Consider the following 24831-nt stretch of genomic DNA (forward strand, 5'->3'; position numbering starts at 1 on the left):
TGTTTTTTTTTTTTTTTTTTTTTTTTTTTTTTTTTTTGTGTGTGTGTGTGTTTTTGTGGTTCCTGTTCGTGGGTAGTCTCCGTGCCAAGTGCGTCCAGTAGAGGATTGGGGCAGGGAACGGAGATGGCTGGGAAGGACGGCGAGCGGAAGGAGGGAGGAGGGGAGTCGAAGAAAGTCCGCAAGGGTAGTGTGCAGAGTTGGGATAGTAGGGAGAGTAGCGATGTGTCGGAATCGGAGGACGAGGGCAGCGACGAGTACAGGCGCGGGGGTTACCACGCCATCCGCATTGGGGACTGGTTTCACAATGGCCGTTACGTGGTGTACCGGAAGCTTGGATGGGGGCACTTCTCGACCGTTTGGCTCGCTTGGGACACGCTTGATAAGGTTCGCATCGTCGTGTGGTCGAATGCGTCAGTTGATTGCGGTGATGTCGACGGTTTTATTTTTTCTTCTTCTTCTTTTTTTCTTTTCTTTTCTTTTCTTTTCCCTCTTCTATTTGTATGTTTGTGAGGTAGCAGTTCTGTAGTCTGGATGGTTTTTAGGGCTTGGAGAGTCATGAGGGTGGTGTGCGAGGAAGACGTGCCAGACGCGGAATAGGATGCAAGAGACGTCTTGGGTTTGAAATGGATGATTGGTTTCAATTAGAGGGATGTTTCTGTGGGTATGTGGGTGTTGGTGCGATTGGAGAATGATCTGATGAGCGGGTGTTCTTGTGGAGTGCAGAAATATGTGGCATTGAAGGTGCAGAAAAGTGCGCAGCATTACACCGAAGCGGCTCTCGATGAGATTACGATTTTGAAGCAAATTGCAGACGGCGATGTCGAGGACCGCAAGGGCGTTGTGAAACTGTTGGACCACTTTAAGCATACAGGACAGAATGGAACGCATGTGTGCATGGTTTTTGAATATTTAGGGGATAATCTTCTTACGCTCATTAAGGCTTACAATTACAGGGGTATACCACTTCAGATGGTGAAGCAAATTGCAAAGGAGACTTTGGTGGGGCTTGATTACCTGCACCGTCAGCTCTCCATCATTCACACTGACTTGAAACCTGAAAATATTCTGCTTCTGTTTCCTTTGGATCGCTCCAAGGACCCTCGCAATTCCGACCACGTGCCGTTGGAGATTCCAGGTCCAGGTGAGAAATCGCAGACGCTTTCGGGATTTGATAAGCCGCTCTCTCCGAATCTTTCTAAGAATCAGAAGAAAAAAGCAAAAAGAAAGGCAAAGAAAGCGGGTGGCAATGGCAATGATAGGGAAAGAGAAAACTGTGATCCAGACCCTCGCGTGTCGAAGTTCGGAAAGGAGGAATCAGAAAAGGTCGCCTGTGAACCTGCAGAGATTATAAATGCTACAGAGAGGCTGCGTGGTTCAAAGGAGGAAAGCGTTGATGCCTGTGACGAGGAGCACGATGTCAAAGGAGACCGTCCTTTGTGTGCGAGTGCTCCTAAACGAGGCCGGAGCTTGCCTCTCACGGAGGACTTAAGTAAGATGGAATTGCGATGTAAAATAGTGGATCTAGGGAATGCTTGCTGGACTTATAAGCAATTTACCGCCGACATTCAAACACGGCAGTACCGATGTCCAGAAGTTCTTCTGGGTTCGAAGTATTCGACTCCAGCTGATATGTGGTCATTTGCGTGTATTATTTTTGAGCTGGCCACTGGAGATGTCCTTTTCGATCCCCGTAGTGGAGATGACTTCGGCAGGGATGAGGTGGGTCTTTGGTTACAATCTCTTTGGATAGGAATGTGTAGCTCCGTCGAAGCAGGGATTTTCTGAGAGTATGAGCTGTAGAGTTTCTCTGTTCCATACAATGCAATCTCGGAGTCGGCATCAGGCTTTCTCTGAATCGTGAGCGCACACCCATGTGTGCAGGATCATTTAGCGCTAATGATGGAATTGTTGGGTCGCATGCCTCGCAAGGTTCGTTTATCTTCTTCACTTCCGGACACTCCTTTCTTTTGTCGCTAATCTGCATAAGCGTCGCTCCTGCAGTATTGATTTTGGTGAACAGCGGATTCGTTGCACTATCCAATCCTCTTCCTGTCTGACACGAAGCAACTGGTTTTGCAGATCGCCCTATCAGGAAAGTATTCTCGCGACTATTTTAACCGGCACGGAGACCTGCGGCACATTCGAAGGTTACGGTACTGGCCCTTGGACAACGTGTTAATAGAAAAGTACGATTTTTCGGAACAAGAGGCGCAGGAGCTCGCTGAATTCTTAGTGCCGTTGCTGGATTTTGTTCCCGAGAAGCGGCCCACCGCTGGTCGATGCCTGCAGCATCCGTGGTTGAGTTCAGTGTCTCGTTCGGTCGATGACGCGAGGGTTGGAGACTGTGATGCAGTGCAAGAAGGGCTTCGCAACATTGCATTGGCTGGTGGTCACACAGAGGCCACTTCCAATGGCACCAAGTCGAAGAAGCACCTGGTGCGCAACGAAGGTAGCCACTCGAAGAAATAGTGCATTAAAACAAATTTATGGGAGTCTTTTTGTGCCTCGTGCTGTACAAGAGTTTTTGTCCTGGCACTGCAACATCGGCATAATATCCCGCTCATTTGCATCTTCGTCCCCAGCTTTGCGTCTTTCTGTGACAAAACGAAGGGCATTCAAACCAAGCATCTTGTATTGTGATCTTTGTGGCTTCTGTGTTTTTTGCACTACTTATTGGGAAAGCTATCAGCGGGGATTTGCTTGATAGTGGGTTTTGCTAGCAGCAGCAGGAGAAACCTGTTGCTTTGTAGTTAATGAATCTCGACCATGCCTAGAAAATTGGGCTCTTGAATAGATTTAGGTCACGTTAGCTTCCGGCAAGGGAAGGGAGGGAGGGAGGGAGGGAGGGGGGGGGGGATGTGTTTTTTGGGCTTATCACCTATTTCACGCTCATGCGCCTCAGCCCACATTTCGTGTGTTAATTCTATATCTAGTTTCTTGCACCAATGCCATCATATTTGCGCTTACGAAACAGTGTCTTCAGCTGGTTTTTATTTTGTAATTTTGTAATTTTATTCTTTTCTTCTTTTTGTTTGTTTTATGATTTTTACTAGTTTTTTTTTTTTTCAGTAGCTATATTGAAGTGATAACTATCCTGCTTGATAATCATAGCTCTTGTGCGTGTACTGGCACAGGTTTTAAGTTCTCTCAATTCTGAACTAACTCATTATGCCTGTTGTCACTGGGTACTGCTGCATTTGACGTAGTTTTCATAGCATTGATGTTTCTCTTCGGTTTCCAACCACAGGTGTTGATGAATCCAAGGACTGCCTATCGTATCCACTTCAATGACACTGCTCCTATTACGAAAGGATATAAAAAAATAATAGAGAAAAAATTCATTACATGGATTCTATACTGTACTTAAAAGTTGCAGAGATGGGGTTTGTGTTCACAGGTGACAATGCTGATGATCACAGGGCTCATGAAGGTTCGACTACACCTGAGTGCCAACTTTCTATCTTAACATGAAGGTTAGTGAACAGAATAGGCTGACTAGACTACTGATGGCCATGTCAAAAGTGAACTGAAGATGGTCGAAAAGCCTTTAGGCAGCTCAGCTCTGAAGCTCCCTACACTCTGTGTGGTATGTTTTTTTTAATTAATTTATTTTTTATTGTTTTGTACATGCTCTCTGGTGGATGGAAAGAGATCTGAGCATTTTCTAGGGTTGGGGCAATTAAAGCAGATCTCTTTTGTAAATATTGGATGACTGGGGTCAACTTCTTTAAGAACCCACTTCAAAGCTCAAAATGTAAATAGCCAACAGTGTAGTAAATCTGTCAATTAGTGGGCAGCGAAGGAGGATTGGACCACAGAATTATGTTCCAAATATGCCTCAATCCAGGCGAATCATACATAAAGGACACCGTTACTTATTAAGAATGACTGATTTTTTAAAAATTAAAGATTTTTTTGGATATTGTTTTTATTTTTTGAAGTGGTTAGTGTTGGGAGCAGACATTTCTTGTGCAGCTTGTGCAGAGGTTGCCTCTGGATTTTTTGGTTTTTGGAACATTCTGAAATACCAAAGGGGCATTGGAGGCACAGTATTTCTGAAAAGGAATTGGGCCACTTAGATTTTTTGAGGAACTTGTTTATTATTCATTTTTTTCTGGTGAAGTCCACTATTTTTTACACAAAGTGATGTGTTGTCCTTCAGCTATGAAAGAGTTGAGTGTAATTGGAGCAAGAAAAGGAAAACATTTATTTATCATAATAGTGTATCATTCATTGTAAAGCAAAACTTAGTTGCAATCCTATGTCTATTACGTATTCTATATTTATACTACAGGTTAAATTGGTATGATTTAGAATTTTATAACTCTATTTGAATATGAAATATGGGATTTAATATGGACAGTTAATGAAAATTTAATCTTACTGTGTAGTTATGCACAAAAACTTGTGTTTAATATGAATTGATACCATTTCATTTATTTTTAATATACCATTTCTACAAACATATTTTAAACTAAATTTCATTTTTCTTTTAAGTTCACTTTGTATGATGTGAAGTTAAAAATTCAAATCTCATCCTTCAGGGCCTTGACTTAAAACAAAATATTACAATCTTAAAACTTGTAATCTTTGCTGATTTGGTAGAATTGCAAAAGAATTTATAATGTAAAAACACTCCATCATTTAACTTATCTAAAATGAAAAATGTAAAAAATAAATGCATATATGTGTGTGTATATGCATCTGTACATATGTAAAAGAAATGTTTATAACTTTTTATTTTGAGAATTAAAGTTGATGTTGTGTATGTAAAAAAATATTTAAATATTCATGGAAATTTTATAGTATTTTTAAATTTTAAGTATGAAATTTAGTTATGTATAAATAACTTCTTGACAACTATCTCTAGTAACAATCAATAGAAAATTTTAATTTTAATTGAATACATACATAAAAATATTTGCTATACATTTGTAAATATTTAAATGGTTTTAAAACAATTAAAATCAAACCACTTAATTTCTATGGTTACATGTTAAAGCATGTATTATACTATAAATTTATAAATTATTTATGATAACAAAAAAAAAAGACAATGCATATTTAGTACAATATAGAATTTTTAGCATTTTTGACCTATATATTTTTTACACTAGATGATTTTTTTTTAAAGATATTAGTAATTCTGCATTTAGTTTTTTTATCACTTTGATACATTCTTCAATATTTATTTAAAATTTCGGCTTATAAAAGAGAAAACAAATACAGTTGTAATAATTAAAATTTACAACATCATAAATAATTCTTAAAAATGCTTTTTTTTATTATTTTTATTTTAAAATTTCATTCTAATAAAATCAAAGATAATAGATGTCTATAATGTACATTGCTATTATTATTGTTATTATGATATCATCTATTTATATAATACAATATTACGTATTATTATAAATTTAGTCATATAAGACATTTACAACAAAAAAAATTAATTAATTTTAAAATATTCAAAGGAATGCTATTGATATAATATTATAAATTTAAGAAATTGTTACATTGATCCAAATATTTACTAAATTTATCCACCCATCTTAACCATTACTAAAAAGTTCTCCATTGCTAGATCCAAAACTAATGAAAAGGTGAGCTCAAGAATTTATGTGTAGATGTATGATGATGGGTGAGTCAATTTAGTATACGTGTGGATCAATTTAATGATTTTGTAAATTCAAAAATATTTAATAATAGAGTTATATATTAAAAATAGAATATTATTTTTATTTCAAATTTTTTATACTACTTCAAGTTATTACTATTATAATCAATTGTAACCAAAATTTATAATTTTAAAAAATGTAGTTTTATATAATAAATTTAGAAGAAAGTCAAATTGACCTTAGCTTTTACTAAATTGATCTACCTAACAAAACCATCATTACATCCCTCTCGCCTCCATTTCCAAGTTCCGTCTTCCTTTTCTTTCTTCCCTCTTCCTCATCCATGTTTCAACCTCATTCTTCCTACATATGACATTAGATCTTATTCATTCATATGCATTGTTTGCTCAAATCTATTATGCTTTACATTACATTTTAAGTTCTCCTATGTTGCAACAACTCATGGTCCTATGCTATTGTCTCTATTTAGTAGGTGGATTTCTCCTACTTCTTGCTCCACTTGTTGCAATCCTCAATTATGATTTTTATTCTTTTTGTTTTGGATTTGAACTCAAGTTCTTGTACTTCCATGCCTGCATTTAGAGTCAATGGAGTTGAGCTAGCAGCAACAACAAGAAAATTCTTAACCTTGGTATTGAATGTAGTGAAGGTAATTTGTCTTTAAAAAAAGATGTTGAAGAAGCAATAGGCAATAGAAATAGTTATGGAGAAGAAGAAAATAAAAGCAACAATGTTGATGCTTTGTGGAAGTAGATGATTGTGTAGTGGGTTTTTGGAGGTTCATCTCATTCTTTTCATTATTCTTATTGAAGTTTTTTTTCAACAATCAATTTGAGAAGATTGTATATTGGTTTTTTCAAGAACTTAGATATAAGTATAATAAAAAAAGAGATTTGGATGGCAAACATCTTTTTAGATTAAAGAAAAGATTGAAAAATAAAATTATTATTATTATTATTATTATTATTATTTTTAGACTCTATGCATGGGGCCTTGGATTGGTTTTCTTGAACATTAGCAATTTCATACACATTAATATTATAGAATTTTTTTCTATACTCAAGAAAGAAGGATTTAGTAAATTAAATTTACAACTTGGTGCAATTGTGCATTTGGTTTACAATGGAACAATGCTTCATTTTAAATGCTTCAAATATTTAAATGAATGGAAGTAAATATAGACATAGAATCATTACAAAATACTTTAAATAAAATGGGATCATTGGAATAAATATAGACATGGAGTCATTACATGCAGAAGTGTTGCAAGTTGTTCACATACTAAATCATGACAAAAAATTAGTTAACTAAGTTGCTCCAAATTAATGGCTAGTACAATTTCAAAACTTGAATGAGGCTTGGATTCAATTAAGACTTTGAGACTATGCAATGGAATTAAGTCTAGTTTTTTTTTGGATTGCCCTACAAGACATTATGTAATACCTTTAAGCCTTTGGTTGAAGCCAAGTTAATTCTTCAAAAGAAAACTTGCTGGTGACAAAATCTCTCATGAAGTCAACTTACTTATTGGGGACAAGGGCTAAGAATAGGGACAAGGAATTGGCATTGGGAACAAAGATAAGGAGGACAAGAGGGGCCGAGAACTAAGAATAGGCGTAAAGAATGGGAACAAGGGAAAAAAGATGGGGAGTGTAATGATGGTTTTGTTAGATGGTTCAATTTACTAAAAGCTAATGTTAATTTATTCTTCCAAATTTATTTCTTTATGTTCCATTAGTTTGTGATTCTCACATTTCTTACTTAATATTCATAATTAAGCATATATGCATGATTTTCTTTGAATGAGTATGACAATACTATTAGCATGTCAAATATAAAATCTTCTAACTAAAATAAATTATCTATAAATAACGTAATTGTGAACCAATGATCCGAAATTGTTACAGTGCTCCTACCTGTCACCTTTCATTTTATTGAAAAAAGTACACATACATACATACATACATACATACATGAATAAATCTTTTTTTATTGTGCTTTATTATTCGTTTCCTTCCATCCATAACTTCCAAAAACTAATTGTTGTAACACACTCCACAATTCAACCCACAACAACCCTTCTTACATCCAAATACCACAACCAATGGTACAACTCATTCAACATCACATGAGTAAGAATTTCAGAGGCACTTGTGGTCTGTGATGCGTTGCCAGCTTCAATCGACATCGCAAGAATGATGCTTTTGTTGAAGCAGGTGAAGCGGGAGCCCACACAATCGGTTCATGGCAGAAGAGTTGACCATGCACAGAGGGCGACAGAGGCAACGGAAACGGAAGAATTAGCAAGCAATGGGACAATTACAACATGGGTTACATTGACATGGTGTGGCAAGTCATGCACAACAGTTTGTGAGGTTTGTTGTTGTTGTTGTTGTTAGGGTTTTTTTTTTTTTTTTTTTTTTTTTTTTTGTATTGATGTGGTTTTCGTTTTCGGAGAACAACATCGCATCACTGTTCAGATTCGAGTGCAGAGGGGAGACATGGAGGGGTCTTGGGGGCTCAGGGATAAGTTTCTTCAATGAGATTGAGCAGACGATGGTAGTGTAGGCGGATATGGAGAAATGCTTATTTGTGGGGACCACGTTCACTTGGACTTCTGAAGCAAGATTGATTCGGGTATGCATTTGGTGAACTGCATGAGAGCCTCTGCGAAGACTCGTTTCGGTGCAGGTTAGGTTAGCTGGCAAACCTTGTGCGTGGCTTGCCATGCGGCTCCTACGTTAAGGCAAGTTTCTGGTAGTTGGTCTTCCACCTGAGAACCCTGGCACTGTCCTCTTCATTGGTTTGAAATGATTGACAATGTCGATGGCCAATGCTACTCAGGACCAAGGGCACCGATCTAGCTTCACAGATCTTTCCTCGGTTTTACGTTGCAGCTCATACCAGTGCCAACACTGGTTTATCATTTCCTTGTGTCTGGCATCTCTTGGGTCCATCTCGAATGCACCTCAATGAGCTTAATTATGGACAGGGCAAGAATGTTGATTTTTCGTTTGAATTGGATGCAGAGAGTTATCGATTTAAGCCAGTTCAGTGAATGTGTAGGACTTCTACTTGAGCACCTGAGATCACGTTCGAGAACTTCTGAAATATACTCTATACAACAAGAGAAAGAATCTCATTGTCACCCTCAATTGGACAGCCCACGATGGCCACAAACGAAGGTAATCTCACAAGGTGTTTAATGTATGGTCATTGAAGTACATGGAAGACCAAGTTGTGGAGGATGACAGCTTGAGAAGATTTCATGGAAGTGGAATAATTGTTCAGAATCTAGAAAACTTGTCTATTTTGGACAGAAGAACCTAGTGAGATCTTCAAGAATATTGTTGATAAAATCGCTACCATCGAGGAATTTTGCGTGGTCGTTCACTGTACTGACATGATCTCGGAAATGGGAAGTACTATATAACAGTGTTGGCTGCAATATTGCCCATCTTATTCAATGTGCTTTTCATTGATTCGTCTGCTGGAAAAATTCTGGAAGTATTTTGTTACTGAGCTAGAGCTGATGCGAATAGGCAAGCGTGATGCTGCTCTAAATCGTGATTCGCCTCTTTGGCCAGCTTTTGGTATAGCTGCATGCCCCGAAGGACCTTTAATTGGGATTATTGCTGTGGAACACGGCTGGGTCCCATGAATCAAATGTGGGAGTTGTGTAACTCTTTCTCTGCATTAAAACTCGCCACCAATGATCACATGTTCATTGAACAGTTAAGGGGATGTTCCGAGCATTTTCTCTTGAATTTAAGATTGGGTTCTAACAAGAATAGTTGTGTGCTGCCCTTGAGGGCACCACACATCGCTGCGTGTCCCTAGAACTGTCCTCTGTCCTTGTCCTCACCCTCTAGATGTTTATTTTAAACCTTCTATTTTAATTAAAGATACCGAATTGAGCAAGGGGCACAGCTTTGTAGCTGGAAGCGAGGAGAGTGCACATTTATGCACAAACTTTTACATCCGAGTAATATCAAGTATGGTAACCTTAGACAGGATTTGACAGTACGAAGTTAGTTTCGTTGGCAGTTGGACACTCAGCTGAAGTGAAGTTCAATTTGGGACTTATGGGAAAACATGATCTCTAAAAATTTGATTGCTTCTGAGAAGATCTTGAACGTTTGAGTGAATTAGATCAACGTGATTGGGACGAAATGCTTCCTATTAGCCTGACAGGTTTGAAAGTAGCACTGTTTGGATTCGTATAGTTCTGTCGGATTCTGATCGGCACTAAGTAATCGCTATTTTTTCATAGATCAGCTTCCATCGTCTTTCTTGATTTGAGCTTGGTCCGTTTCTGAAAACTGAGAATAACATCAAAACAAAAGATATCACTGTGCATTAGATATACTATTTCGATGCTCCTTTAGATCTGGCTTAGCGTTCCTCACTTTTGTAGTCCTGGTTTGGTCAGGTATTCTGCAGAGTCGAGGCAAGGTCCTCGTGCCAACGACAGGGAGACCATGGTTAGCAGTAGAGACGATCGTTGGGTGTGAATTTAATCAGGTAAAAAGAGCTTACTGTAATGTATACCACGTAACAATTCTCGAAGCCTGCCTGACGAGGTTCAATACACCCAACCGTTTCAAGCAACTACGATGTGGCAGTTTAGTTAAACCCAGGCCAGAGAACATTTAAGTATGTTCTTGCATATATCTTCACAGAGCGTCACAAGACTGATGCTGCCGCAGGATTCAGGAGAAGCATAGCAAGGATGGTTCACTCTTTGCCGATGACCTATGAACTTACCCCTCACTAGTTATCAATCTCAGGGTGCATACCACCACCCTTAAGCTCCATCATGGTAAAGCCTTATTAGTTTGGGATTGTTATAGATGTACAAAACTGTAAAAACTGTAAAAACACCAGTTCTCTGTAAAATATTTCTGTTCCAGTTGCATAGTTTTGACTGATAACAGGTCACATCTACACGGCTCGAAGAAATTCTCAATTTGTCTATTTCATCTCAAGAAAGAGCAAGTCCAAGTTTGTCCGTTGCATGTACCTGCGTCACCTACTTTCACTTGACATTCTCATGCTCTATCGACAATCAAATTACATCCTTGAGCACCGCAGGAGAAAGTGGTCGCATCCAGAGGGTGCAAACCATCCCCACATGTCGGCGACCGCGAGGGAGAGAGCCAGATTTTCCAGTGACCACAATGATACCGACTTGTAGACGAGGTAACTTCACGCTCCTGATATTTCGACATGAATTCCTGGTGTCAGTGAACTCCTGAACGTTGGTCTCGCATGTGGGTTACACAACCATCTTGTGTGACATCTATAAAAACTACTCAAAAGAGTCTCAGAGCTTGTCTGCATAGCCACGCTTTGCCTTGAAATCGCCGGCATAGCTCCGACCTGATGCTCTGAATCGTCGCTTTTATAAGGACTCTGGCTTGTTCCTGGTTGCTCATAAGAGAGGGATGTAGTGTGTTAGATACCACCTGAGCTACGCTCATTCTGTGAGATGATGCAAACTCCACACCACAGGAACTACTACTAAATGGTTTGATTGATGGTGTTCAAATGCTTCATTATTTAGGTTCTGGTATCTACATGGATGAGTTTATGTTGTAAATTGGTGGCTTCAAAAGTTGGGCATGTGTCATTTAATACCCTCTTATATTATTATTATTATGATTATTATCAATTTGTTTTGTTTAAAAGCAAGATGCTTTTGTAAGTATGGACTGTCTTGGTCATTATTTCTTTTACATGAAAGAGTGTTTTTATTTTTATTATTATTATTTTTGTTTATTTCACCATAGTTTGGAATTTATCATGTTGTTCAAGTTGGAATAATGTTTAAATGTTCTAATTCTTTGGTTATCAAATGATTTGAGGCAAAATTCCATTGTGTCTAAATTAATTAAAGATTTGAGAAGTTCTCAACAAATCATTATTTCTAGATGGCACATTATATTTTTGTATTGTATTTTTGTATTGATGTCTTCAGCGGTTTGGAGTTGTCTTTGTTTTGAGTCTTGTGAATTAGATTTGATGGTATTGTTGGATTAAAAGTGCTTCTAAGTTTGCTATAAAGATACTTAGAATATATTAAAAAAATTGTTATATTACATTTACATTTGATGTTATTATTCTAGATGGTGTTAGATAGGACTAATCATTGATCTAATATTTAATTATCCAAAAAAGAAAAAGATGACAAAATTTCCAAGGTAATATTTTTATTAGAAAATAGACTATTAAAAAAATCAAGTTGATTAAATTAGAGTTCCTTCAATTTTCATTAAACTTTAATTATTGCTTTACATTTAATCTCTTTATTATTCTTCTACATAGTTTGTAAGAAAATAAATTATTTCCTTTTTATTAATTAAATATTTTTTTATAAATTTTTAGTCTATTTAATTTTAGTTTATAGTATGTTTTGATATTTTAATATTATTTAACAATTGCACTATTGTGTAATGACTTTGTTTTCTTGAAATCAAAATGGACAAGTTTCCTTTGGAGCTTCTTGACAATTTATGTCTCTTTTGGCTGATATTTTAATTTAGATAAATATCTTACTATGATTGTATTTTTTTGTGGTTTTAAAAACATTGTATGAAAATTATATATTATTATTCTAAAATAATATTTTGGATAGAATTTGTATATATATGTATAATCTTTTATGTAATTTTTTTTATTAAGATACCAACCATAAGATATGCTACAAGACATATAAGTAAAAATATTTTGATCAATATATAAATTTGATGACAATAGAAATTAAACTATTAATATTAATTTAAATCTTGATAAAATAGAGAGATTTTTTATAGTTAATTAGTAAGATTTTTTTAATTTTTCAATAGTAGAGAAGTAAAAAATCTAAAATTTTAAATTAAATATTATGATTATAATATTGAAGTTTTTAAAATAATTCTTAAAGCTGCAAAATATCATTACTTATGATAGAAATTGTTTATTAACATAGCACTATTGATCCAAAGAAATTACATATCTAAAAATTTATATTTGAGATCAAGGTTTATTATCTTTTAGTGGGAACATATACCATAACATTTAACAATAATAACTTCTTAGTATATAAAATTGAAGTGTAAATTTTTATAAATTTATTTGTTATAAAATTTAGATAAGAAAAAAAAAATTCATATTACATATTAAAAAATTAAGAGTAATGCAGCTATTTCACAGTTGAGATTTTCTTTTTAAATATCTTTTTTTATTTTGTTTAAATTTTCACATAACTAAGTATTATTATAGATTACAAACAACTTTAAGTATGTAAAATATGGACATTATGGCTTAAACAACCTTAATAAAATGCCAAGGTGGTATTAACATATAGACATATTATTACTAAAAGATTAATATTTTAGCAACTTTACATATAGATTTTTATAAAATTCTTATAACAAAACTATTTTTAGACTTTATACCATATTATTGCTAAAATATCTATGGGGTATTAATGTTTGTAACAAACCATTTTCATTCGACAAAGTAAGTATTTTTTAAAATACTCTCATCGGCAAGTTACGTTTTTTACACACTCAAAATATATCTCAAGATGAACCTGATATAAAACGATTATTTTATATCAATTTCAATTTTTGAAATAATCTTATTTTCAATTTCTTTTTCACTGTTTTAGACAATCATTTTACTCTTCTCATCCATCACACAAAAAAATTTTCATTATTTGATTTTATTGCAAACACGAGGACCTGCTTGAAGGTTAAGTTAAAAAATTGAACAATCCCATATTTGCATAAATATATAAAATGAAGACAAGCAAGCAAGCACACACGAAGCAGTGGTGTAGCAGAAGCGGAAACGAAGCATCTAGAAGGCTTGAAACTTTTTAATTTTTTCGGCGATGGGGTGATGTTGCCGTGCCTTTTGAATCCAGATACTTTCTGAAAGGGAGAGAAGAGCAGAGGATGTTTCTGGAAGGAATGAGGAAAGGAAGGAAGGAATGATGAATGAGGAATGAGGAATGAATGAGGAATGAGGAATGAATGAATGAGGAATGAGGAATGAATGAATGAGAAGAGTGAGGGATGAGGGGATCACATCCATCCCCTACCTCCCCCTCCCTCGCACCTTCTTTCATATCCGAACCAGCCAACCCCCCTCTCCCCCCGATGGATGAATTTATTTACTGATGAATGAAGGTATGAATGTTCCCCATGACCCCACACCCCTAGAACACGCTCCCCCACGCTCCCCTGCGTTGGTTCCCGGGCTGGGGATGGGAGGGGGAGGGGGTGCCGCACCCGTTCCGGAGGCCAAGGGACCTGGGGGAGGGAGGGAGAGCGGGCGCCGCAGCCTGCTGCTGGTGATGCTGCTGCTGCTTGGAAAGTAAGTAAGTGCGGGTAACTACACAACCACTGCCACAACGAAGGGAGGGGAGGGGACGGAGAGAGAGGCATCGGCCAAGGGTCCACGCCAGCCCAGCACCCCCCAGCACCACCCCCACCCCTCCCCTCCCGTCCCGGCCAGTCCAGTCCCGTGCCGTCCCGTTCGCAACAAGCAGCAGCAGCAGCACCCTCGCTCGGGTCACTCACGCACTCTTCCTTGCCTTGCCATGCACTGCTCTACGACACTGGGCTCTGTTTCTACTCTGCTGCGCTGGGCTGGGTTGGGCTGGGCTGGGCTGTGCTCTCTCTCTCTCTCTCTCTCTCTTTCTTTCTGTTTTTCCCTCTTTCCGTGCTACTTTCAGTGCCCAATGCTCCTCTACTAGCCCCACTGTGTTCGCTGCGCCACCATTTCCAACTGGATGCAATCACTGCCATCGTCTCGTGCCAGCTTCGCCACACGGTCCTCCCATGCGTGTTTTTCCACCACACTGTCATCGCTTTCGTCGCTGTCATCCTGAAGGCGGTCCTCACTGGCACCGCGTGAGCAGGGAGAGAAGAGGAGTGAGGGACGCAGGTGGACAGAGTGGGGCAGAGAAGGAAGGAAGGGAAGGACTTGAGCTTGGGGTTGGTTGTTGTGTAGTTTGTTGGTATCCAGGGGAGGGAGAGAGAAGCTTTAGTGGTGTTCAAGTGAAGGCGTAGGAAACGGCATTGCCGTGGAGGGGGTACATTGCGACAGAGGCCGTTGGGTAGGGAGTCACTTCGATCAAGATCTCAGGTGACAAGGGATGAGCATGCTGGATGTTTAGTGGCTGGGGAGTACCGCCGAGAGTAGGGTCTGTGCGGCCGCCGGGTTGGCGTGGGGTCGTATCTGCATTTGGGGTATTAATGCGTTTTATTATTTTTTCTTCTCTGTGTGTTTTTTTTTTGTCCTGTGGGGGATGAGAAGGCAGAGGCTGAGTGGCGGGGATAGGAATCCCAATGTGGCGGGCTTGGTGCTGTGGTCGAACCGAGAGAGACAGGAGGCGCGTTTCTGTATCTGAGATCATGTCTTTCCAGGTAGGTAGGTTTGAGAGTGAGCAGGATTGAGAGTCGGAGGTGATTTCCGGGGTTATTCTTGGGTGCATTGGGTATGATCGACTGAATATGCTCATTATCGGACTGTGGAGTCCCTGGGGGTGCCGGTGTATAGTTGGGATGAGTGTCTTGGGATCGGGTCTAAGGTGGGTGGTCTCGTAAGCAATGTTGATGGGACAGTTTTAAACTTATGTTTAATGTACAGGTTTTGTTTACCTTTATTTTGTACTTGGGGGATTATGGCCTCAGTCGTAGGTAATGACAGTACTAGTGTGTCACCTGTAGTGAACTCATCATCTAAGTCGCTTAAAGTGGGTTTCGTTGGTAGTGTCAGGAGAAGTTAGTGGGTTTTGAACAGCTTGTACGCTGGCAGCTTTTCAGGCCTGGTCTCTGCTTCCAATCTTCAGATCTGTCACAGATAGTTTGCATTCAGTTTTAAAGCAGCTCGGTGATGTCTGAATCGCAAGCAATAAACAACTAGTAGACTTTCCTGTGGGATGCTCAGTCTAGGCGAATAATAATCCTTGGGATGTGTAGGTCGTATTATCGAAGGAGAGCTTATGAAGTAGAACTGCGTCGTTTTATATGTTTGGCAACAGCGTGTTAAAGAGTCTTGAGGAAACATACTTAACTCTGCAAACCATCTACTTTGGCTGGGGTATTTGTAGAGTCTATATTCATTATGTAGCAGTGCTGAAATCATCTAGCAATGACAGATCAGTAGTTTCTTGAAGCTCGTGATCGGCAATGTGAATTGATCAACCAGGAATATCAATCGCGAAGCTTTGACTACATAAGACACTATCATGGGATTCTATGTCCATACTTCTTCCCTGAAACACTCTTTGAACCTTGAAAAAAAGGAAGTACCTGAAGGAAAAGTCTGTTGAAGACGATGACATTTTAGTCTTGTCTCAACTGGCGATCGCTAGTTTGTTTAAGACCGGTGTAAATGCATTTCAAAACCTAGTATAGTATGTGAAGCCAAGTGTATACCTCTGTTGCGGTCTGGGTTCTACCATTTATTCTGATGAATCTCCATCAGTAATGCAAGTGAGTTATTTTCAGAAATTGATTCAATGTGCTGCTGGGAAGTAGTATTCAGCAAGAAATTGGTTGAATTATCTTGGGGAATGTTTCCCTTGTCCTCCTCCCGCGGCAGATGTGGCTTATCCTAATGTTCCATTTGCGCGTGCAGATTCGCCTTTTTCAAGGAGCAATCGAGTATATCAATGCCTTCTGAGGTTATCTCGTTCTTTCTGAGCATGGCCTTACAGTTACACAGCTGAAGACAGTCGACGTTTGAGCATTATGGGTTCCAAAGAGAATGGAAAGCCCAGTCGACACAATGGGTTTTTTCCCAGCCTTCCTAATCGCAGTAGAACCCCACCTAGAAATCCACCGATGGTTCCGTTGGCGTCTCTACTAGCCTATGAGTTAAAAAACGAGATTGTTGAAAACCCCTTACTGCGGTGTGGACTGGCGTTACAGCCAAGGAAAGGGGAGGATTTTGCGCTGGTGAAGACGGACTGTCAAAGAATACCTGGAGACGGTTCTTCGACGTTCGCAGTTTTTGGGGTATGTTTTTGGACATTGTACGCCCGTTTCAAGTGGATCTTGCATCCTTGCTCTTGGTGTAGTGGATTCCAGGGTCTGCTAGGTGTGTCTCGTTGTTCTGGAGAGTGAGTACACGGAAATACGTATGATTGGTACTCAATAGACGTGCATTAGAGATATTGCAGATTTTTTTCTCTAGATCTAATCAGATTTAGTAGGTGTGTTGATTACCCCACACATTTCTTTCCCATGGTATCTAAACATCTCTTAAAACTTCGATTCGCAGTCATTTTCCCTCGCGACCCAGTGGAAATGTTTCCAATGATAGTTCAAATCCCAAAGAGCAAAAGATATCACTATAGGGTCAGGTTTGTAAGTTTTCTTCTAGTGGGTTTGAGTTGATCTCGATCACTAAGTTTGGTGTGGCTTGGATTAGATCTTTGATGGCCATAATGGATCAGCAGCTGCAATTTACACCAAAGAAAATCTTTTGAATGACGTGATGAGTGCACTGAGCCCTGGTCTTAAGCGTGACGACTGGTTAGCAGCTCTGCCGCGAGCACTGGTTGCGGGGTTCGTGAAAACTGATAAAGAGTTCCAAGCTAAAGGTATTTCGAATGTAATAACCTTGCATTTCATCATCTTTTGTACTACATTTGTTCCGTGGTCTTTTTTATTTATTCAGTGTTGCCTTGTACTGTGATTGAATTTCTCCTTGAACCGCAGAAATAGAGTATTAATGTGCATCTGTGTTGATGTGTTATCAGAGCAAACGTCAGGAACAACTGTTACTTTTGTAGTGATAGATGGTTGGACCATCACTGTAGCTTGTGTTGGAGACTCACGTTGTGTCCTAGACTCACAAGGCGTTGTGACAGACCTTACTGTTGACCACAGACTAGACGACAATGAGGAAGAGTAGGAACTTCTCATACTTTATATTTGATAAACTTTGTATTCGCTCAACTTGCCATTCTTTTTGTTCATTGCGAATCTACATCCATATGATTGCCCTGTTTGACAGCAAATATGATCTGAAAGTTGACTATGGACGTGGGTGTTATTTTATGGATCATTAATTTTGTTGAACCTTGGGCATTTCCTTCACAGGAGGGAACGTGTTAGAGCAGCTGGTGGGGAAGTTGGCAGGCTTAGCATTGTTGGCGGTGCTGAGGTACAAGGAGAACTTCAAGATTAATATATTCGAGTTTATATGGGATCAATTATTACCCTGTCTTCAAATCCTTCTATCTGCTGGCTCTTTCACCTTATAGATCGTGTATGAATGGCTTATCTTGTATTGTGCGCATATAGCTTAGGTCTTCTCTCGTTTTCATCTCATTTGTATACATGATTTTTTTTGTTGCAGATTGGGCCGTTGAGGGTTTGGCCAGGTGGATTATGTCTATCAAGATCGATTGGAGACATGGACGTAGGGGAATTTATAGTCCCTGTTCCTCATGTAAAGCAGATAAAGGTGAGAATGTGCTAGCCCTAACCTCAGTCTAGATTAGTGCAATGTTTTAGAATACGAGCAATGCAGTAGTTGTAAGTTTAGATTGAAGCTTCTAGTACATATTAATATGCTTCTCATTGCTGCATTTTTCTCTTTGGAAGGCCCTTCATTAACCCAATTTACGCTTGCAGCTATCAACTAATGGAGGCAGGCTCATTATTGCGTCGGATGGAGTATGGGATGCTTTGACTTCAGAAAAGGCCGCAAAGTGTTGCCGGGGTTTGCTACAACCAGAGGTTGCTGCCAAACATATCATCAAGGTTGGGATCAAGCAATCTAGTCAAGCCGATTACCCTGCTTGAGTTTCTCACCATGTAGTACACGCACATCAATTGTCTTGCGGTGGTAATTTGTAGTGGTTGAAATGTTGAACTGGGAAAAGCTGTATGGAGTTTAAAGATTGCAGTGAGAAGTGCTGCTTGGTGCATATACCTTGCACATATTCTTTTTGTCCACGTTGAGAGCAAGTTTGTATGTGCTGAAGATTGTGCCCGTCTTTCCAATGTTCAGGAGACACTACGAACTCGAGGCCTAAGGGATGATACTACCTGCATAGTGGTTGACTTGTTACCACCCACTTATGTTGAACCTCCACCTCCTGTTATCAAGAAAAAGAGTACCATATACAGGATGTTTCATTGGAAACAAAAGCAACCTCCACCATCTCAGCCTGCGTATGATGAAATACCAGTTATGGAAGAGTTGTTTGAAGAAGGGTCTGCAATGTTGTCGGAGAGGTTAGTCAAGAACCTTATATTGGCGTTTGTGAGGAATATATCCTTCACCCGCTTTGTTTTGTTTTGAAGTGCTGGTATGAGCAATTTTTCTGTTGAGGGAAATTCTAGGCCTAATATGACGAACAATCACCGAGGGTTTTCAACTGAAAAAACATTTTGTGGAATCTGCCCAGGTTGGGACCTGGAGCCTCTGTCAATGGAGGGAATGGCATGTTCCTTTGTGCAATTTGTCAATGTGACATAGAGGCAAATGATGGAATTTCAGTGCACGCTGGGGCTTTCTTTGCAAGTAAATCCAGGCCTCTGGATGGTCCTTTTCTATGTCGTTCATGTAAATGGAAACAGGAGGCCATGGAAGGCAAACAACCGTCGACACGAGGAGGAGCTTCTAAGTAAGTTGGAAACTCTTGGACTGGACCGTTGCTTGCACGTTTGGAAGGTCTGGAGGTGGCCTTTCTGCATGGTCTCATTCCTTTCTACCTGAATTAAGCCTCATCAGGTTTTTAATCGTCTTGGCAACACTGCTGGAATGAATGGTGCAGTAAGTGTTGTGCATCAAGTTTAATTTGATGCTAGAAAGTAACTGTTGCAAATACTGGTAGCAAAGGCCGATTGGTTTTGGGTGCGTCACAAGTAGGCAAGTTCAAAGCCTGAAAATTGTAAGCATACATACAGCACGTGATTCAATTGTAGGCTAGAGTTACGGCGCCAAAGCTCATCCACAATAGCTGTTCTATTCTTGAATAAATGACTTGAGTTGTTGGTTTGTCCATGTTGACAAGATTTTATTTTGAAATTTTAACTTAGAAACTCTTGCGCGGGCTTGACCTGCTAGTCAGATGGGTTAGAGCGGAAAAATTGAATTTTGGCAGGGCAACCAGATTGTGTTAGTGGGTGCTCTAGAGTAAACTCAGTTTGTTCCCTTCCATTTTTGGCCACTTCGTGTACAGAACATTCTTAAGACCCTTATTATTTCGAGGGTCCCGACTTCCATCTGTGGTCTCCGTGTGGAATGCTTCCCTTTTGGGTGTTAACAACGGTATGAGTTACTCTGGCGGTAGATAGGTTGCGATACTTTTTTATTTCCTGAGTACTCTAATCAGCAAAATTTAACGGGAAGATTCAACGAGCAGCAACTTCAACGTATGCCCATTTTTACATAAGCAGTTGTTTTTGTTGGGGTTCAGCAACTAACTGGTCATCAATGGCGCTATTGACTTCGAACACGAGGAAATTTGTGACAGCAAACTAGGTTGTCTGCGGAATGCATGAGTATTCCACTTCGTATTTTTGCTCACCGTGATTATGGTTACCATTCAAAAACATACCATGTCAAACATAGACACAACTGAAACAAAAACAGTATTAAACTTGCTTGTCTTTAAGGGCGTAATCAACCATCTGTGGGTCAGAGAACTATACAAGCATCAATAATTCTGTTATTCTATTATTTTATCAGAATCTAAGTTTATGAGCTCAATTTCCAATTTCAAGTTATCATGCTGGCATTGATATTCGTTTTTATCCAGGAGGTATTCCGAAACCTGGTCCGCCAAACAAATGCCTCCTTGGAAGTGATATTCTCATGCCATTCACGACTGCAGCAATCATGCAGTGCAGTGATCTTACTTCTCAGTTTGGGTATCGAAAACAAATTTGCCATTCAGTTGGGAGCCATTTAAACGAACGATCTAAGCAGCACGCAAGACATAACGTGCAGAAACCTAAGATCAACAACTAACATATTTTTATGAACTAATTCTGAGATAAATGTTTTGGTTACATTATTGGCTTGAAGGCATCAACTGCATCGAATGCCTAAAAGCAAGAATAATACAAATATTGAATTAGAACTGCCATGAACTATTGTCCACCTCAAGTCCCACAAAGGCCTCAGCAGGTAAAAGAGACAACCAATGAGACGGGATAGGTGAAGAATGGCTAAATCCAATCCATGTGATATACTACAATCAGCCCTCGGGTTCTGGGCTAAACCTACTCAATCAAATGAGTGAACCAGGAACGCACCCATGAGCATCCCTCCAGTTCATATAGATCAATCCGGCTCTGTAGTGAGTGTAAGCCCCAGCAATAACTAACACATGAAACAGCTGATGGCTGTGGCCAGCGATGTCGAACATACCTGGTTTCCATCGTTCAGGAATCCGTGTGACGTATATTATCACTCCTAGAAGATAAAATAGACTCATGCCAATCTCATACCACAAAGTCTCTAAGCAGACTGGTTCGTGGATATAGAAGAAAATCTTGTGTCCAGCAGGTATGATTCCAGACATCCCCATTGCTGCAAAGGCAATGGCTCGCATGGGACGATACTTGGCTGTTTGAAATGCGGGCACAAGAAATACAACCACGGTTACGACCCCTATCAGAGAAATACCAGTCAAGTAGATGTGTCGCCACATTGGCTGGCATAAGAATACGTAATAGACAGGGGGGAAGAAGCTCGTGGCAATCATGGTAGCAATGCCCACATAGTCTAAGCGCAACAACCAGTATGTCAAGGTACTAGAGTGACAGGACAAGAGGTGGCAAAAACTGCTTGATAAGAGACAGAACATAGATCCTCCCATGAACACCAAAAACGGCACCCGCGTGGCGCCTGCAATCATCATGTCCAGCTCCTCGCCTAACGAGTCTTTCATGGTTTGCTGCAAATCAAGGGAATTTTGTTAAGCAGAAAGTTTCGATTTACGAGATTCCTCTAGTGAGCAGACCTAAAACATGCCACAAACGGATACGTAAGGCACCCGAGAAACGCACAAGAGCTTTGAAAATGTGGAATAATCAAAAAACGCATATACCATGAAGCATTGCTGCGTACTGTTAGCAGCAATAATAGGAGTGTCCGGAACACACTTGGATAGGATATGAGGTAAATGCTCTTGAAGAAACGAAGGTACATTGGCTAATGCAGGAAAGCAGGTCACTAGCTCAACGTGAAGTTGATGCAGGTCACCACGCTTAGGCATGTGCACCATGCTTGAAAGCCGCTCAGCCAGGGCCCCTTCTTTCGGTACTTGCCGCATTGTGTAAATCGTGAGAGCAAGGAAAAGCAAAAAACCAATCAAATGCCTGCATGAATCATTCTCCGATTAGCGAAATTAACATTGTGGCCACATCTCTGTCTGCACAAGTCAGTATGCCAAAACCGTAATTAAGCTCAGAATTACACAAAATCTTCTCGAACTCTGTGCTCGAAGTGAAAAAACTTTGAGTAGCTCGAAAACATCCCTTATAAGTCATTTTGATCAGACGAGATACACTCCAATCCAAAACAAATGCGTAATCCTTCGATCAAATGGTTGTCTTTCAGGAAATTCTGTCTAAAGCAGAATCATAAGCACGCAAACTAAGCAATAATAAGCATGCGACCGACTCACGTCCATATGTTGAGGGTCTCATTGTGGATGGTGAATATACTCAGCAACGTTTCTCTCATAGGCCAATCAGACCTGTAATGCCGCAAAATAAACTCGTTGTCCCTGAGATATTCTGGCAAGACGTGATATTCAACTAAGGCATATTGCTTCTTCACTTTACGCCACAAGTCTTTCGCTCTGCTAGGACTTTTAGGAGGGTGGTCATCACAGCACCCGTCTTTGTCGCTTTCCTGGTAGCCACAAGTAGTCCCGCTGTCGCCTAACACCCTCTCTGACGCTTCAGTGATGGAATTTTCACGTCCGCCGTGGTCCTTTGGAACCTTGCGAGCCCTGACAGCAGGCCCGCCTTGAGCTGCCATCTGCTGCAAAACACCAAATAGTCCTTACTCCATGTAGTCATCAATTAATTTTATGAAACTTGCAGGGTCGGTCAAGTTTCACAATTTATGGTGAGCAGAGATTAACGAACCCAGAACATTTACTACCTGCAATGCAATCGACAATAAAACAAATGTCATACTGCAAGGAGAAATATAAGTAGTGCGAAGCTACAAACATTATAAACGATGGAGTTTATGATTCTATCCCTCGCACACGGAGCGCTTGGCAAACTCTGATGAACTTCAGGAATGACAGAAGGGCGATATCAAGCTTGACGTGAGGTAGACGTCGCATTCGTCGTCGCAACCTGTCTCTCTACAGATTGCTTTGCAAACCATGTTGCGAGATTACAACACGCAACAGCCATTATTTGGCAAAAGGTGAGGCACGAGAGGGACAGTCGAGTCAAACCTGTCCGTGAGCTCCGAGTTTCATCAACACGCTAAAAGATTGCCTCAATCTACCACTACGTGCAACAACTCCAGGCAACCGATGAGCTACATGAGTAGAACCGCACCCATCACGATAACGCGGTGAAGAAAACGCAAAATCGCCAACACGGTAATCAAGTCATCGTCAAAGACTCACAGGACCACGGAGCAATACCCGGAGGAACGTTCGCTCACTTCATGACGCACGCTAACGACAGTAATAAAGACCTATCCAAGCGAGTGTCGGGATACAGTGAGGAAATTGGCCAGCATCCTCGGCACATTGCTCCGAAATGCCGCTAGGCATACACCACTTTCCAAACTCTACGCAAAAGTCAAGACCGTCGCTCCGTACCAGAAATGGAGAACAACATGAAATATCCAGAGCGAGAAAAATAGAAAGAAGATTCTTCTTTTTACAAAGGCCGCATTCTCAACCGAGGGAATCGAATCACACCTCAAGCCAACTTTTCGAGATTGAGCAGCCACACCAACCAGCGGTGAAGCTCCTCCCAAGGTCACATCTAAGAACTTGCAAACCAGAACACGGGCCAAAATCAACAACCGTTCACAATGACCCACTTCTGCACCTCCCTCCAAAAGCCACAAACCAAAACACAGAAACGTGTGGACCACGCGATGCACCGGGGGAAGCAACCAACCCACGTCGCCCAACCACCAATGCACCTCCTCCCAAGGGCCTCTCCAACCAGATCAAAACCCACCTCCAACACGCAACAACAGAGCGAGGCAAAGTAGCAAAAAGAAACACAACTACGTCAGTGCCGAGCACCGTAACCAAATTACAGAAATATGCTAAGAAACTGCGGATATACCCCGGAACCGATGCACACTCAGACAAACATCCAGGCTAGAACAAAACCAGAAAGGCAGCGTTGACACTAGACCAACGACGTCACAGAGAGGTTGGGGTAGAAATAGACGGCAAGTGTGAGACGAGAGGGACAAAATGGGGATGGATCCGTGAGGGGTCACGCGGGCGCCTACGGCGCGCCGGGAGGCGGTGAGCGCGACGGGAATCGATCTCTCGCCTGCGGTGGGATCCGACCCCGGCGCCCGCCTTGGTCACGCGTCAGGAAACGAACCTGCAGCAGCGAGAGCGTAACAGGGGGAGGTGGCATCGCCGCACCGCTCGCGTCGGGGAATCGGCCCCCTCCCCGACGGGGCCGCGAGGGGGTGGGGAGGTGAGTCGAATGTGCCACTGTTTCATGATCCCTCCTCGTCACTCCCCCTTGTCGGCATCCTTGTCACCATCCCCCTTTTTTAATCGTATATGCGAATTCGTATTCGTAAATAGAAGTATACATACCTATCTGTGTCCATGTGGATTTGTACTAGCAAAAGTTTGATTCTACTGTTGTAGGGGAATGTTAAATAAACCCAGGCTTTTACAAAATTGACCCACACATCCTAACCGTCATGAAAAAGAAAAAAAATGACTTCTACATTCACTTCTCCACTATGGATCTGAAACCAATGAAAACCAACAATGCAATATAAAATACTCCATTTATTATTGTATACATGAGAGATCCTAATAATACGTTATATGGAGTATATTTCATTATTAATTTTATACTAGCAAAATCATCTTTTAATAAATTCATCAATTTTAAAATTGCTTTAATCAAAGTCACAATGGTTTTATGTTTCTTATTGTAATAGTGTATTATATATAATTTCGTACAAATTCAATTTTAAAACAATTGTG

The 24831-nt window shown here is 40.1% G+C and overlaps 4 protein-coding genes across 18 annotated transcripts; 3 read left to right on the forward strand and 1 right to left on the reverse strand.

Annotated features, from left to right (window-relative positions):
* On the forward strand, positions 1 to 3626 carry LOC112287034 (uncharacterized). 2 transcript variants are annotated; one of them, XM_024529634.3, is made up of 5 exons: positions 1 to 384; positions 724 to 1719; positions 1882 to 1929; positions 2080 to 2449; positions 3248 to 3626. In XM_024529634.3, the coding sequence occupies exons 1-5, from the start codon at positions 124 to 126 to the stop codon at positions 3289 to 3291; spliced, it is 1719 nt and encodes a 572-aa protein (XP_024385402.1). In that variant the 5' UTR covers positions 1 to 123; the 3' UTR covers positions 3292 to 3626. The 2 variants fall into 2 exon arrangements, with proteins under 2 accessions (XP_024385402.1, XP_024385401.1); XM_024529633.3 differs by having other exon boundaries at positions 3398 to 3626.
* A 4136-nt stretch (positions 3627 to 7762) lies between these two features.
* LOC149988353 (uncharacterized) lies at positions 7763 to 10554 on the forward strand. Of its 4 annotated transcripts, none has more exons than XM_090253060.1 (4): positions 7763 to 8011; positions 8666 to 8821; positions 10069 to 10160; positions 10319 to 10554. In XM_090253060.1, the coding sequence occupies exons 1-3, from the start codon at positions 7832 to 7834 to the stop codon at positions 10123 to 10125; spliced, it is 393 nt and encodes a 130-aa protein (XP_090109186.1). In that variant the 5' UTR covers positions 7763 to 7831; the 3' UTR covers positions 10126 to 10160; positions 10319 to 10554. The 4 variants fall into 4 exon arrangements, with proteins under 4 accessions (XP_090109186.1, XP_090109188.1, XP_090109185.1 ...); XM_090253062.1 differs by having other exon boundaries at positions 10346 to 10554; XM_090253059.1 differs by having other exon boundaries at positions 10069 to 10554.
* Positions 10555 to 14177: 3623 nt separating this feature from the next.
* LOC112286481 (putative protein phosphatase 2C 15) lies at positions 14178 to 19876 on the forward strand. Of its 4 annotated transcripts, none has more exons than XM_073536212.2 (9): positions 14178 to 14878; positions 16272 to 16651; positions 17067 to 17238; positions 17398 to 17548; positions 17741 to 17804; positions 18000 to 18107; positions 18278 to 18406; positions 18657 to 18883; positions 19057 to 19876. In XM_073536212.2, the coding sequence occupies exons 2-9, from the start codon at positions 16385 to 16387 to the stop codon at positions 19277 to 19279; spliced, it is 1341 nt and encodes a 446-aa protein (XP_073392313.1). In that variant the 5' UTR covers positions 14178 to 14878; positions 16272 to 16384; the 3' UTR covers positions 19280 to 19876. The 4 variants fall into 4 exon arrangements, with proteins under 4 accessions (XP_073392313.1, XP_024384160.1, XP_024384161.1 ...); XM_024528392.2 differs by having other exon boundaries at positions 14212 to 15055; XM_024528393.3 differs by having other exon boundaries at positions 14396 to 15059.
* Positions 19877 to 20642: 766 nt separating this feature from the next.
* On the reverse strand, positions 20643 to 24222 carry LOC112286482 (heptahelical transmembrane protein 4). 8 transcript variants are annotated; one of them, XM_024528401.3, is made up of 4 exons: positions 22844 to 24222; positions 22288 to 22646; positions 21709 to 21979; positions 20643 to 21555 (listed from the first exon to the last, which is right to left on the reverse strand). In XM_024528401.3, the coding sequence occupies exons 2-4, from the start codon at positions 22644 to 22646 to the stop codon at positions 20887 to 20889; spliced, it is 1299 nt and encodes a 432-aa protein (XP_024384169.1). In that variant the 5' UTR covers positions 22844 to 24222; the 3' UTR covers positions 20643 to 20886. The 8 variants fall into 8 exon arrangements, with proteins under 8 accessions (XP_024384169.1, XP_024384171.1, XP_024384172.1 ...); XM_024528403.2 differs by having other exon boundaries at positions 23557 to 24038; XM_024528404.2 differs by having other exon boundaries at positions 22288 to 22649; positions 23557 to 24038.
* Between the last annotated feature and the right edge of the window lie 609 nt (positions 24223 to 24831).

The sequence above is a fragment of the Physcomitrium patens genome, chromosome 9, assembly GCF_059467195.1.
Source record: "Physcomitrium patens ecotype Gransden chromosome 9, ASM5946719v1, whole genome shotgun sequence".
Taxonomy (NCBI): domain Eukaryota; kingdom Viridiplantae; phylum Streptophyta; class Bryopsida; order Funariales; family Funariaceae; genus Physcomitrium; species Physcomitrium patens.

Coding starts and splice junctions, on each gene's coding strand:
- LOC112286481 (XM_073536212.2), top strand. CDS start 16,385: ATGGGTTCCAAAGAGAATGGAAAGCCCAGTCGACACAATGGGTTTTTT. Junction 17,549..17,740: donor CTAGACGACAATGAGGAAGA/GTAGGAACTTCT, acceptor TTTCCTTCACAG/GAGGGAACGTGTTAGAGCAG. Junction 18,108..18,277: donor CTCATGTAAAGCAGATAAAG/GTGAGAATGTGC, acceptor TTACGCTTGCAG/CTATCAACTAATGGAGGCAG.
- LOC112286482 (XM_024528396.3), bottom strand. CDS start 23,103: ATGAAACTCGGAGCTCACGGACAG. Junction 21,980..22,287: donor GAGACCCTCAACATATGGAC/GTGAGTCGGTCG, acceptor TGATTCATGCAG/GCATTTGATTGGTTTTTTGC. Junction 21,556..21,708: donor GTACGCAGCAATGCTTCATG/GTATATGCGTTT, acceptor CTTGATTTGCAG/CAAACCATGAAAGACTCGTT.
- LOC112287034 (XM_024529633.3), top strand. CDS start 124: ATGGCTGGGAAGGACGGCGAGCGGAAGGAGGGAGGAGGGGAGTCGAAG. Junction 385..723: donor CTTGGGACACGCTTGATAAG/GTTCGCATCGTC, acceptor TGTGGAGTGCAG/AAATATGTGGCATTGAAGGT. Junction 1,720..1,881: donor ATGACTTCGGCAGGGATGAG/GTGGGTCTTTGG, acceptor CCATGTGTGCAG/GATCATTTAGCGCTAATGAT.
- LOC149988353 (XM_090253059.1), top strand. CDS start 7,832: ATGATGCTTTTGTTGAAGCAGGTGAAGCGGGAGCCCACACAATCGGTT. Junction 8,012..8,665: donor CATGCACAACAGTTTGTGAG/GTTTGTTGTTGT, acceptor AATTGGATGCAG/AGAGTTATCGATTTAAGCCA. Junction 8,822..10,068: donor CACGATGGCCACAAACGAAG/GTAATCTCACAA, acceptor TGGTTTGGTCAG/GTATTCTGCAGAGTCGAGGC.